The 12,945-nt window shown below is 39.7% G+C and overlaps 1 protein-coding gene across 1 annotated transcript in view; it reads left to right on the top strand.

Moving 5' to 3' along the window:
* MTA3 (metastasis associated 1 family member 3) overlaps positions 1 to 12,945 on the top strand; it is a gene marked incomplete at both ends in the record, with an annotated part of 125,407 nt that overhangs the window by 99,360 nt on the left and 13,102 nt on the right. The window contains 2 exons of the mRNA XM_080616891.1: positions 1,494 to 1,525; positions 8,484 to 8,638. Coding sequence (XP_080473017.1) covers positions 1,494 to 1,525; positions 8,484 to 8,638 — 187 coding nt within the window. The remainder of the gene's footprint in view (positions 1 to 1,493; positions 1,526 to 8,483; positions 8,639 to 12,945) is intronic.

Genomic DNA, 12,945 nt, shown 5'->3' with positions numbered 1-12,945 from the left:
TGATGATTTCTGTGCAGAAAAAGAGAGGAAAAGGGGGCTGGGAGAGGAGCTCACAACTAAAATATTGGTGGCTTTACATAGGTTTTTACATTATAGAGCCTTTATTAATAGGAAGTTACTGACATTTGTATTTCTTTTATTTTGGTTTAATTTTTAATTAGATTTATAAAGGATGAAGACTTGTACAAATGGAAATTAGATACGGGGTTTACTGAATATTGGATTGAAGTTTTGAAATAGTTTGAGATGTTTAAAATGGCTTGTCTTTGCTTCTATCAGTGATTAAACTGTACCTTCAGACTGGTTTGAGGGTGTAATTACAGTTGTTTCAGAAAAGGATGTGCAGCTCTTCTTTCTCATGTCCTTGGAATCTCTTTAATACTATTTCCAACAATAGCAAAACCGCTGGAGAATCCTTTGTATAAGTGATGCCAATTGGGACCTCCATAAAAGTCACCATTTGGAACCACGGCAAGAATAACCCATTGTAATTGCTATACATTTATCTCACTTGCAGAATTGAGTCTCTGCACATCCAATTCATGGTGAACTGGGGACATTTTAACCAGAACTGCATGTAGTGTTGCTAAATGTCTCTTCCATGAGAAGTTTGTGTACTATAGCTGATGACTTACCCAGATTTTTGAGCAAATCTATGAGAATCTTCATAGCGCTATCTTGCATCTTGTAGATCAGCAGTGAATTTCCTTTGCATTTTTGTAACTGTTTGAGAGGATGTTCAGTTCCTGAAGTTGTACTGCTTCCAGAAGGAGCACGGCTGTAATACGACAACTATTGCATTTTAAAGCCAAAGAGGTTGAGATTTCTGTTCTTTTTGGGGGGTGTGAGCAAATGTAATTTAAACAGCAGGGTAAAATCAATGTTAGCTATTGGCCTAGTAGTGATTCCTCAGCAATTTTATATCAATATAATGGTGTCTTCAGTTTACTCCTGATTTATCATATAGGAGAGAACAATTCAGATTTGTGGTTGTTACACTTCTCAGTAGATTTTATCAATTTCAAACTGAGAATCCATCTCCAAAATCTCAGGAAAAGGATTGTCATGTTTTATAGAGCTTTTTCAAATGGGAATCATAATGGAAATATGCTGATGCTATTTGTATTTTTTTTTCCATGCAGAGCTAATCCCCCATTTTAAATGATGCCATATGTTAAAAGCAACTGAAAAATCCACTTCTTCAAACAAGAACTATGAATTATTGCCATTTTTTATATTGTCTTGCAGAAGAGGATAATTGCACAAAACAAATGAGTGCAGTTCACAGCATACTAGAGTGTGCTGTGTGTTTTCAGGACCGGTGATGATTCTCATGCTTGTTTCATGAGAAATCATTCCGGTCTCTGCATTTCTGACGCATTCATTGTTGTAGCTGACATGCAGCATCTTAGCCTTCAGGTAGAGCATCAGAAAATAGGGGGTTTATGGATAAAGACAATACTCTAATCCACTGTGGTTCTTTTGTTTTCCAGAATCATCCAGCCATACAACAAGAACAATAATGGTAAGTATAAAGGAGGTTATAGGTTCTGCTATAATCTATCTATAGATAAGGGTTTTCTTTTGAAAACAGAATGGATATGGTAGTATCCTAAGCTACAGGCATGACTTTTTACAAAGTCCAGTGTCACCGTATAGGTAAAATGAGTCTGTCACTGCATTGGAAAAAAATGGGAGGTTGAACAGCTTAAGTAGCAGTGCTGTCAGTTTGAATAGGTGAAAAGTCCAGTTTTGTGAGTGCTTTTTGATGATGTCAAATTAATGTTGATAAAAACTCTTGCATTCTGTGCGTGTCACATGTCAGAGCACATTTAATGTTCAAAACAACAGCTGAGTAATTTCCTGGGAGGCCAGGTTCTGACTTTACCTGGAGTTTGATAATTCAGGTTCCAGAAAGAGAGAAGTGTTTAAACAGACAGATACATCTTCAAAAATCCTATGTATAAAAATGTCATGAACTTAGTGTCTATCTTGGGTTTTTATAGGGTTTTATCAATCTCTGCTTCAGACTCCTCATAAAAGCTAGACAAAGACTGAACAAAAATTCACATAAAGAAAACCTTTCTCTGAGTGGGAATGGTTCATGCCTACCCTGTAGATACTTGGAAAGAGGGCTCTCCACTTTTGGAAAAAGACCATTTTTTGAGGCAAGTTTTGAACTTTCAGACTAAAACCCAACAGACTATGGTGTGAGCTTGTTGGTTTTCATTCCTACAGTTTTCAGGGTGTCCCTTCAAGTTTATTACCACTTCTGTACGTACAGCATTTGCTGGACATGCACATTTGCTCACAGATACTTCAACAGAGAACGAAGGGTAGATAAAGTTCATTGGCTTTAACATCAATAGTCATTAATAATCCAGTGCAAATAGATAATAAAAAGGTAATGACTACAGGTAACAAAATTTCTCTTCACATCAAAATGTGCCAAACTTCAAAGGGTTAAGAAAAAGGTTTTTAAATAACATGAATTCTTGGGGTTCCTGTGCTGTGAACCTCTCCAGATCTCTCTGCTGACAACTCGGACCACTCACACTAATTTTCTGCAGTCAGTGTGCAGTAATTGTCCATTGCACTTTATTTAAGTGCAAGTAAAAGTAAGTATTCTGCATAGTATGAAAAGGTTATAACAATATGCCCACTCTTCTGTGCAATTAAAGCATAACTGAATGTGTAATGGAAAATTTCTTACTCTCCAATGAGGAGGTGGGGTGTGTTAGTAAGGCCAGAAAATATAATATTCCTTACATTAGAAACAGTATGAGATTATCTGTTCAGTACAGGCAAAATAAAGCAATGCTGCTGAGATCCATTTGTGAGTGACTACTGCAATAAGGAATAACTCTGAAATAAAGTTCCCTTTTTCTGACTGATTATGGTTAATACAACAGATAAAAAGTCAAAGCAGGATCTTCAGTCAGTTAGAATATGAGAGGTGTAGCAGCAAATCTATACACTGCCCCGGGTACTTCGGTGTAAGAAAAAATGCTTTTGTCTCACCAAGGCAAAGTATTTGAACTCCTTTTAAGATGCATTTATAGGTGGCAGAATAACATAAGTAAAGCATTAAATCTGATCTTGTCTCTGAAGATTCTGATTTCTGTTAAAATTAAAGCCAACGAGGAACAGTCTGTACTTCCCTAAGGAGAAAGAAGTGCAGTTTTTCTGAAGCCATTACCAGAATTCTTCTGTATTTAAATCCAGTGACATCTCCCTGGGGTTTGCTTCAGTTTCTTGTTCAGAAACATAAAATCTAGAAATATGTTTAAGGTTCTGTTTGGGGGCAGGGAGAGGGAGGGTTTTAACTATAAAAAATGAATTTCCTCTTACACGGTGGACAAATACCTTGGTTAGTCTTTCATTACTAATTTGCTAATGTATACAAGCAAGTATTTACTTTCAGATGCTGCTTTTAAAGGCAAGGTTTATTCAGAGGTTAGATAGCTTTTATGTAACTTCCGTAAAATACAGAGGCCATAGACATTGTTGTATTTTAGCCCAGATGCTTAGGAAAGTCAATTGTCTGGCTTTTGTTTGTTGGATTGGTTTTTTCCCTTGCTTAGACAAGTCCTTGACTTGGATTTTCAGCATTACATCTCTTGTGGGTGTTTTGTGAAACGTTTGATAGCAAATCAGGAGGTTCCAAAGTGATACTTGTGCTGACCAGTTCATTTCTTCTGTATGATCTGTTGCTTGGAAGTGTTTTGCTTTTAAATAGCCTTCAGGTTTCTTAGAAGAAATCCTATACCCAAAATGAAGGTGTGCCTCCATTCTGGCATCTGCAGCACTCGCAGCTCCATGCTGTGTGGAGACCATGCCTTGCAATTTCTGCATTCCTCAAATCTCTATGAATTTACTAAACCAGGCCCCAACCTTAGTGCTTATTAGAGGTATAATACTAATGCCTGTGCAAATAAGGACACTTCAGGTGTGGCCAAACAGAGTCAATACCTGATTTGACATAATTCATCATAATTAGGTCAGTGCAAAATGTATTCAACCAATCAATATGGTTCAGTCATCTGAGCATGCCTGATTTCTTCTAGTGATTTTTTTTTTTTTGCTCTCCATGTAGTGAGCTGCTTTTGCTTTGATTTTGGTTGGATTTTGTTGTTTAAAGATGCAGCAAAAGTTTTAGATTTGCTAATTGAAGGCAGTGGGGATGTTTTTCCTTTTTGAAAGGATAGGTTAAAATGAGAGAGATCGTAAGTTTGGGTCTACTTAGGAATTTGTGATAGTCCAGTTAAACATTCTTTCAAGCCACAGCATAAGCATTCACCATTACTTTTAGCACTGTTAACACCTGTTGGTGTTACATCTGTATTTCAAAGCTGGATTTGGATTTCAGAATCCTTATTGGCTCTCAATGAATAAATGCTCAGCACTTCTGTGCCAGTGCAAGTTGATAGAGACAGGAACCTCAACTGTGACTTGTGATCTGAGTCCTGTTTCTGAACTTGTACAAGATTCCTCTCCTTGACCTTCCAACGTGCTTCTTAACATCCTAGTGCTTGAAATTTTTCTGGGAGCTAGTGGGGACAGGAGATTTTCCCTCCATAATGAAGATGCAATAAGTTGCCACTTTAATGCAGGGTGTTTGTGGAGGATCTTTGTAGGAGTCTTTGGAATAAGTATCCAAACTTTGTGGGACTGGTAGCTGCCACTGCAGCACACGTCGTGTCTGGTGATGCTATACAGCTAATTTCTGTTTCCCTGACACTGCAAAGCCTTATGCTTAGTATTTAAAGACCTGATTTAGAGTTAAGCAACTGATTGAATTAGTAACTCGGTGCTGCTGCTTCCGAAAGATTCGACAGAGAAACACATTCTTATGTAACTTCTTCGTGAAAGGAACTGTTGCATCCATGGAACATTGGAGGTATCTATGAGTGTGTATGGAAAACTCATGCCCCTGCCAGGTGAGTTCTGATGAGCAGCACTTGCAAGCAGCTCTCAAAAGCTGAGCTGTGTCCCAGCCTGCGAGAGAAGTCCCTGAGAATGGCTGCCCCCAGAGAAAGGTTTTAGCAGGGGTCAGGTGAAGCTGCAAAGACACTATAACAAATGGTTTTCCTGTGAGCTCCTCCTCGCTGAAGACCTTGGAAAGATTGCCTTTGGCCTGAGAGCTTGCTGAGGATGTGTCTGCAGCGTGGAGACCTCCTGTTCAGCAGGTGAAACTCTGCCCAGGGAGAGCTCTGTGCTGACTTAAATACTTGTATTCTTTGTTGGATGTAACACTGCCTGAACCAGAGCTCCCTTAGCCTGATGAGATTTTTCTTTCACCATTAGTTTTTAGACTCTTAACACCTATTGGTGTTATGTCTGTATTTCAAAGCTGGATTTCTTTTCAGAATCTTCAGTGGCTCTCAGGGAATAAATGTTCAGCCACTTCTATGCCAGTACAAGTTGAGAAGCTTAGAGACAGGTTTTCTTATGATGTCTTCTGGGCATGGAACAATTTAAAGGCACAAGAGATCTCAATGAACATACCTGGATTGAGAGGAGGAAAAGTCTGGGAGAAAAGAGGCATTCAGGATTTGTCCAACATGCAGTTGGCAAACGCTGGGTAAAGCTCCTGCTGCTTGGGTGCAAATCCTGCTCTGTGATTTGCCACTGGTGATGTGGCCTCTTAATACCAGTGGTTTTGCTGCAAAATCACAGCATGACTTATTGGTGATGTACACAGGCAACAGTCAAAATGGAGCTGCTAATTCCAGTGTTATGATGAATCCATTGGACCCTTCTGCATGCAGGGTTTTTTTAAGAATAGGCCTTCTGTGGTAGCACAGGTGGTATTCCTGAGGCTTTCCTAACCTTCTTGGCATAACTGTGTGCTAGACGGGAAAATCTAAAATCATCATCATCCTCCTCACTGAAAAAAATAGGTTTGGCAAGTACTTCTTGTGAAAGTTCTTTTTGCCCTTGGTGTTGATGACAGTGGCATTGAATGCTCCTTTTTATACACAATAGTAAATATATTTTTTAGAGGAACTAATGAACTGATTTTCTACTCAAGAGCATAAATTGTTTTAATTAAGTAGAAATGAAAGCTGATGTGGTCCCTAGCACAGACTGGAAAACACTGATCTTGTTTGCTCTTGTCCTGAAGTGAAATGTCATTGATTTCTTCAAATAGCTTGAAAGGACCAGGGGAGAAGGGAAAGAAAAGAAGAAGTTCTAACCAGTATGATGCAACACAAAGTAGATTATATTGTGGCCCTTGCACCATTTTCTCTAATGTTATCTCTTGCCTGGAATAAGAGTTACGGTCTAATAAAAGTAGACAAAATAGAAGTTCAGAACTAGTATTGACATCTGTCTCTGTCAGGGGAAAAAGTCTTACGAAAAAGCACATACTTTTTCCACCAGGCTTAACTGTTCTTCAGCGTTTATGCTATGGAAAATACACTCTTTGTACCTTGTTCATTCCCTGAACATTTTTTGCCTGTGCATGTTATCCTGAGTAAAGGAAGCATTCAGTGGTGTATTAGGAAGCAGCCTGGGAAAAGATAAACCATTATATTTGATAACGTAAACCCATTTCTGACTGGGGAAGCAGCAAAAAATTGCCATTTGAGCCCTTAAATGTTCCTCTGTAACTTACGGCACTGGCAGTTGCCAGATAAAAATAGTGTGTGAAATCTGATGTATGGCAGTGTTCAACATGCATGAATTTTTACTCCTTGAGCATTATCCACTTTGTACACTAAGAGATCACCACTGAAATACCTGCATGAATCCAAGCTCTGTATTTGATCCTAAATGTATTCTAACAACTGAATTTCTTCTAGTGGCGTGTCCTTTAGTTTTTCCTCTCCACCAAAGCCAGTACAAACCAATATGTGAAAGCAAACTGCAGTCTAGACACTGAATGAAGAAATGGAAAAAGTATTTAGAAGGACTGCAAAGGTAGATTTACAGCCCTGTGTGCAACAACAGCTAACTTCACCTATAAACCTTGTTTGTCTCCAAGACAAAGGAAAATAGATTAGCTCAAAGAAAGAGTTATATATGACTTAAATTTTGTGTCTTGTTTTTGTCTAGTTTTGTTACATCAGATCTAAGGAATCACAGAGGAAATTGTTCTGTCCCTTGCACTAAAATAATGAATGCTGGAATTTTTAATCAAAGGCATAAAATTTGTCCTCCTGGATGGAGAAAACTGTGGATTGGGATGGGTTGAAAGTTGTGGCATAATGTGAATATAATGGATTGAATATGAGTGTAAGAATTATACAAAAGAAATGAGGTCCTTGAATATCAGTTTGGGCTGCTCTGGTTTTATGGCATCATTTAAGAGGTGAGGTTTGTGTTCTGTTCTGCTAGTCTTTGTGGATCTGCCAGCCCCTTCCTTACTAACTGACTGTGGAATTGGTCCCCTCCTTAGAGGGTACTCCCAGCAATGTGCAGCACTATGTGCACTTCAGGAATATGACAAAATGCTGTCACTAATGTGGAACACCAGTATTTTCAGCAAGAAGATAGCACCTCTTCCTAAGAAAACATGATGTTGAACCCTTGTGAAAGTGAGCAAACTTTCACTTCTGTATAATGTCTTTGTAAAATATCTGTTCCAATCAGTGTTATCAGTCCTGCTGCTAATCAGTTATGTGGGAAACAGGTTTTGAATTTCCAAGATTAATATATTTGTATTTGTCATGGGCTGTTCTTCCAAAATGTTATCTATATATGATACAGAAAACATTACTTTTGCTCTCTCCTTTTCATGTATCAGAAGGCAGCTTTCCTCATTAGGCCTGAGTACTTATTCTCATTGCACAGTTATTCCAGGTAAAGGTTTAGTGGAAAATGAATGCGTCTCTGTATGTTTAATGTTATCTGTGTTGAAATGAATGCAGGCATATAGCAGTAAGTCCTAATAGATAATAACAGGTGGGTAAACTTAAGAGCTATGGCACCAGTAAGGTGATAGAAACCTTTGTTACCCTGCTGCTGTTTAGGTGAGCAGCAGGATCAAACCCCTTGTCTTCTTCAGTGACTTGTATTTGAAAAGAAAATCAGGCGGAGTAAGGACCTATGAAGTGAGAAGTATGGATTTTTTTTAAATTAGATTAATGCCATACTTCATGAACAAAACAAGTCTTATTTCTCGTTTCTCATTGTTTGGGATGCTGGTTTTTTGCTCAGAAAATATGAATTGTCTCCTAAAATCAATGGGTTTCTGTTGCAGAGCTGTTTAGTTCATGGCATTGATTCAGGCCTCAATTTCTCTCTGTACAAAATGGTATTAGCAGTAGTTAGTTTAGTCTTTAAAGGGCTCTGAAACCTGTGGATAAAGCATGTCAATGTGCACAGGGTGTTAGCTGACCCCTAGGTGCTGGTTGAGGAAGACTAGCTGGTTTTTGAGAAGGGTGCTGTGTGTAGGGTGCCCTTTGCAGGAGAATTAGTTAACAGAATTATGCTTATTCTCAGGCAAATATCTTTCCCTTTTACTATGATTTCAGCATGCTGCTTCCCATGTTCATATGACTAATGGTAAGGCCTTGCAAGCCAGTGCAAGTGCCATTAAGACAAGCACCATTCCAGTGATCAAGAGACAGAGGCAAAATTGGCTTGATGCTTCAGATGATGGTTTCTTTATAGCTACAGAGGAGACCAGGTAAGAGAATAAAATCTAAGCAGGGAACGAGGCTTCACTTCATACATGTTATTGATCCACTATTTGAATAACACCTTTTGACATTGTTTGAGGTTTTGTTACAGTGAAAAGCAATGTTACAGCAAAAGATACACCCAACTTTGCCTCTCTTGCATACTAATATTATCAGTATTTCACTAATAGGACTTAGCCAGGGCTACTTCTCTGTGGCAAAGACTAGAACTTCTTAATTGTTATTAAATTGCAGTTCATATACATTGAAGAATAAGGCACCTCTGATCATTCAGCAAAATGTAAATTCATCCACAATGTAGGTTATACTCTGAAATATTCAGAACTTGAAAAACACATAGCACACAACAGAGAAATGAACAGCAGGTAGCATCTTTCCCTATGATTTCCTTTAAAAGCAACTAAGATGCTCATCTTTTTCAGTCTTTCATTTACCTAGAGTAATTGGTAAAATCTAATGAGTTTTTGCTTTGCTGATTAGAACTTGATATCACAGAAGAGTCACTAGTTTTCTGTAGGCTCCCCTGTTCTGTTCTTCCCCTGCTAAGATCTGGCCATTCCCCACTTTAATTCAGGCTAAGACAAGAAGCTCTAATCTGCTTTTGTAAGCTGTGGTTGCTGGTCCTGTTATTTAAAACCCTTTAAAAACCTGCTTAAGTAAGGGGTTGATTATGGCATGTAACATCAGACTGCTCCTCACTTCTGTGATTTCAGAAGCCTGAAAAAGCTGGTAGTTGAGCAAAAATGTAAATAATAAAATGAAGGAAGAAAAAGAGCAGATGTAAATATAGAGCTAACCAAGGAAAATGTGCTGCCTATTTAGTCCTGTTTGTGGTAGATTCAGCTAGATAAGTTAAAATACTAGTAGGTGACAATTTGGTGGCTATTTCAAGATCAGTTCAATATGGTACTTCGTTTTTCTTTGGATGTGACAATTCAGAGAGAATTCAGGTAGGAGGATGATGAGCTCTTAGGCTTCTGATACCAAGGCCAGATTGATGGCATTCACTGTTTTCAGACTTGTTTGATGCAAAGAGCTTAGTAGTATCAGACTAATCCCCAGTGATTATACTCTCAAAGTGAGACCGGAAACCTTCTGAAGCTTTAGAATTTGCAGTGTATTTCTTTCCCCAGTTATACAGAGAAATACCTGTCAAAGGATGAGATAAGTCCTACACTGACAGTTGTTTGTCTCTCCCCACTGGTCTCGGGGGTAGCCCAGACAACAGACCTAGACCAGATGTTTAAATTCTAGGTGATGGAAGTAGGGTGAGATGAGCCCTGCCTTTGCAAACCACTCATCCATGATACCCCTGCCTGTTCCCCCCCTACGAAATCCTCCTCCCCACTCCCATGGCTGCAAACACCATACCCAGCAGCAAGGCAGAACTTGCACTGTCTCCCCCTCCTCACCCACAGTGGTGGGTAAACAAGGGGCTTAGTCCTCAGAGCTCCGTGGCTGCTGGTCTCCTCCAAATCATTAGAAGTTGATGTTAATGATTTAAAATCACATGGGGAGCATCAGGCAGTCAGACTTCAGCGATACCTCCTCTAACAAGGAGGTACCTGAAAACACTGTGTAGCATCACTGGGTGCGCAGCAGGGGATGCCCAGGGGCTGGTGTGGGTTGAGCCCCCACGGGTACAGCTGTTCCAGTCTGACAGGAGCTAACCCCATAGGTTCAGTCCATGTGCATGCATCTTCCTTCTGTGACAGAAACACACAAGGAGTATTAGTGCCTCTCTCACATTAATCTTCAAACCTGTAACTAATGGGAGACAGCAACTTTTTATCTTTCAAAGCTCAGTTTTGCATTTAATCTGTTCCTTCTCTCTCACAAGGCTTTTCCTTTAATTTTTTTTCTTTTCCTTTCTTTTTTTGCCTCATCCCCATTGATTCCCCTTCCCTCAGGTGTGCTTTCTCCTTCCTGACATTTTCCTTTGATTCCTTAACTCCCTCCACTCTTACTCCAAGATTAATTAGAAGAGACGGTGTAGCACATTCTTCTCGCGGCTCTCACTTGCCTGCAGCCTTCATAGCTCGAAGTGGAAAGCGCTCCCTGGTTCTGCTGCTAGGAAGGCACTGATGCCCCTTCTTCTAGGGAAGAAGGAGGAGGAGGGAATAGACACTAGTCCCTGGCAGCCGGCCTGTCCTGTGATAGGAGTTTGTGTAGCTGAGCATGGCCGCGACAGAGTTGAGTGCAATGTAATTGTGATGGGAAGAGATATTGAGGGAGGAGACGTTTGTGAGAAGGCAGCACACAGTTTATCCACTCCTGCCTCGAGATGAAAGAAAGGAAGTGGAATCAAAAGATCAATTGCCAGCTTGCAGTGTTTGGTGTTTAAATCTGTTCCGAGCACTTGTCTCAGAAATAATCACCCCATTTGAGTCAGGCAAACAACTTGTTCTTCAGGGCACTTGTTCCATGCTGCATCAGGATCCAGTCTGTTTTATCATGTGTATTTGCTCACTAAAAATGCATGGAAGACGGACACATGCTAATTACAGCAAAAGGGGAAAGATTTGGGGGTATAATTACAGCCTGCAAAAGGGTAGCTGGTTTTCAGTATAAGGTTTTGTTTCCAGCAGTCCACAACAATTTTCCCTTCTCCAGCCTAAGACATATTTGGTTTTGCAGTGAATTAATGTTTAAGATGCGTATTTCTATAAAAACATGAAGCAGGGAGTGTAGAGGGTAAATTTTCTCAGACATTTAGCTAAAAATTATACTGCAAGAATTGGATGATATTATCTGAGGAAAAAAATGAAGTATTCTTGCTGCTAAACTAAATGAAGTGCCTGTTTCAGTGCTAAGCCAAAAATGCGTATGAGCATTCTAAATGCTATTATCCATCCCTAGATAAGGTGAATATATATATTTATGCATATGGCTCTATTTTAGAAGATATTTTTAAAGAAATTAACGTTACCTTTCCCCCATCCGAACTTAAGCAGCAGTCACATTTCTGCAACACTGATTATGAGCTATCTAATTGCTCACAGATTTGAGATCCTTGTAGCAATGGATGTGGAGGGAGCTAAATATTCAGAGCAGTGAAAATCATTGTGGAAAGTGTGTGTCATGTAGGCTTTCCAGGGTAACCCTTGGAGTTCCCATGGGATTTTAGGGCAGTGTCCTTCACTCCGGCCATATTTCAGCAGAGCCTGCAGGTATTCTTAAAGCGTAGTGTGAGCATGTATGTATCATTGAAACAGAAAGACTGGTGTTTACATCCAAGCTCAGCCTATCTTCAGAGTAGAACAGGACTGTGTTTTACCTCCATTGTAATGTGCGTCCTCATACATTTCAGCTTGGTTTTGAAGTTGTAGCTATTTGAGTGCAGTTTCCTCCCCTGTTGGGTATCAGGATCTGCACAAGGTGGAGGAAATGCCAGCATAATTCCCATTGTATGCTGAGGCCTCTGCAGAGCTGGGCTGTACATGAGCAGAGTCCATGGCCAGGCTGGGGAAGGGACAGAGCGAGTTTGCATCTGCCTACGTGTTAGTGCCATGAATGAATCACCTGTATGACTTTCTTGATTCATCTGTATCTCTACCTATCTCAAGATCCCCTTCCTGCATACCTGTGAGCATGCTCAGTGCTCACAGTGAGTTTTGCCAGTAGCCGTAGATGTCCTCAGTTCTGCTGTTTCACCTGTAGTGACAAGCTGCCCTCTCCATTCAAACACCTTCCTGATGCCTGTGTGAGTCCAGCTCACTTGGGATTTCCACACATCTGCTCAGTCACAGGCTCCCAGCAGGGATTATCCCGGCAGAAACCCAGGCGACAGTTCAAGAACACTTACCTTGACATCACATCATAATTTTATGTTGAGCTTTGATGGATTGAGCGTTCTTGTATTTTCTTTATTCTTACCCTTTTTGAAAGAAAAAGGAATTCTCATTCCCTGCTGTGAAATAACTTGCTCGTGGTTTTATTCTGCAGTGCAAATCTGTTTGCACAACTCATTGAAAAAGTCATGCTCGAAAGAGCCTTACATTTATCACTGCTCATCAAGGAAGTCTCCGTATTTGTTTTTAATAAACCTAGATATTATTTCCTGGCATTAAGTGCATGCTTGAGGATCAACCAGAAGTCTCATAACTATAAAATAATTTTATTCAGGAAATTGTGCTAAATCACTCTTGCTGTAAAGAAGCTTTCTGGGTTTTATTCCCCTTCTGTTGACAAGCTGTGATGTGGATTCTGTTGTAGGCCCTGTTAGAAATTAATGTGGAAAGCTACTATATTGTGTAAAATTAAATTCTTATACTGAAGCACCATTCTGGGAGGT

The sequence above is a fragment of the Psittacula echo genome (assembly GCF_963264785.1).
Source record: "Psittacula echo genome assembly, chromosome: 4".
NCBI classification, from domain to species: Eukaryota; Metazoa; Chordata; class Aves; order Psittaciformes; family Psittacidae; genus Psittacula; species Psittacula echo.
The sequence above is the reverse complement of the archived record's forward strand: the minus strand, read 5'-3'. Positions and strand labels throughout refer to the sequence as shown.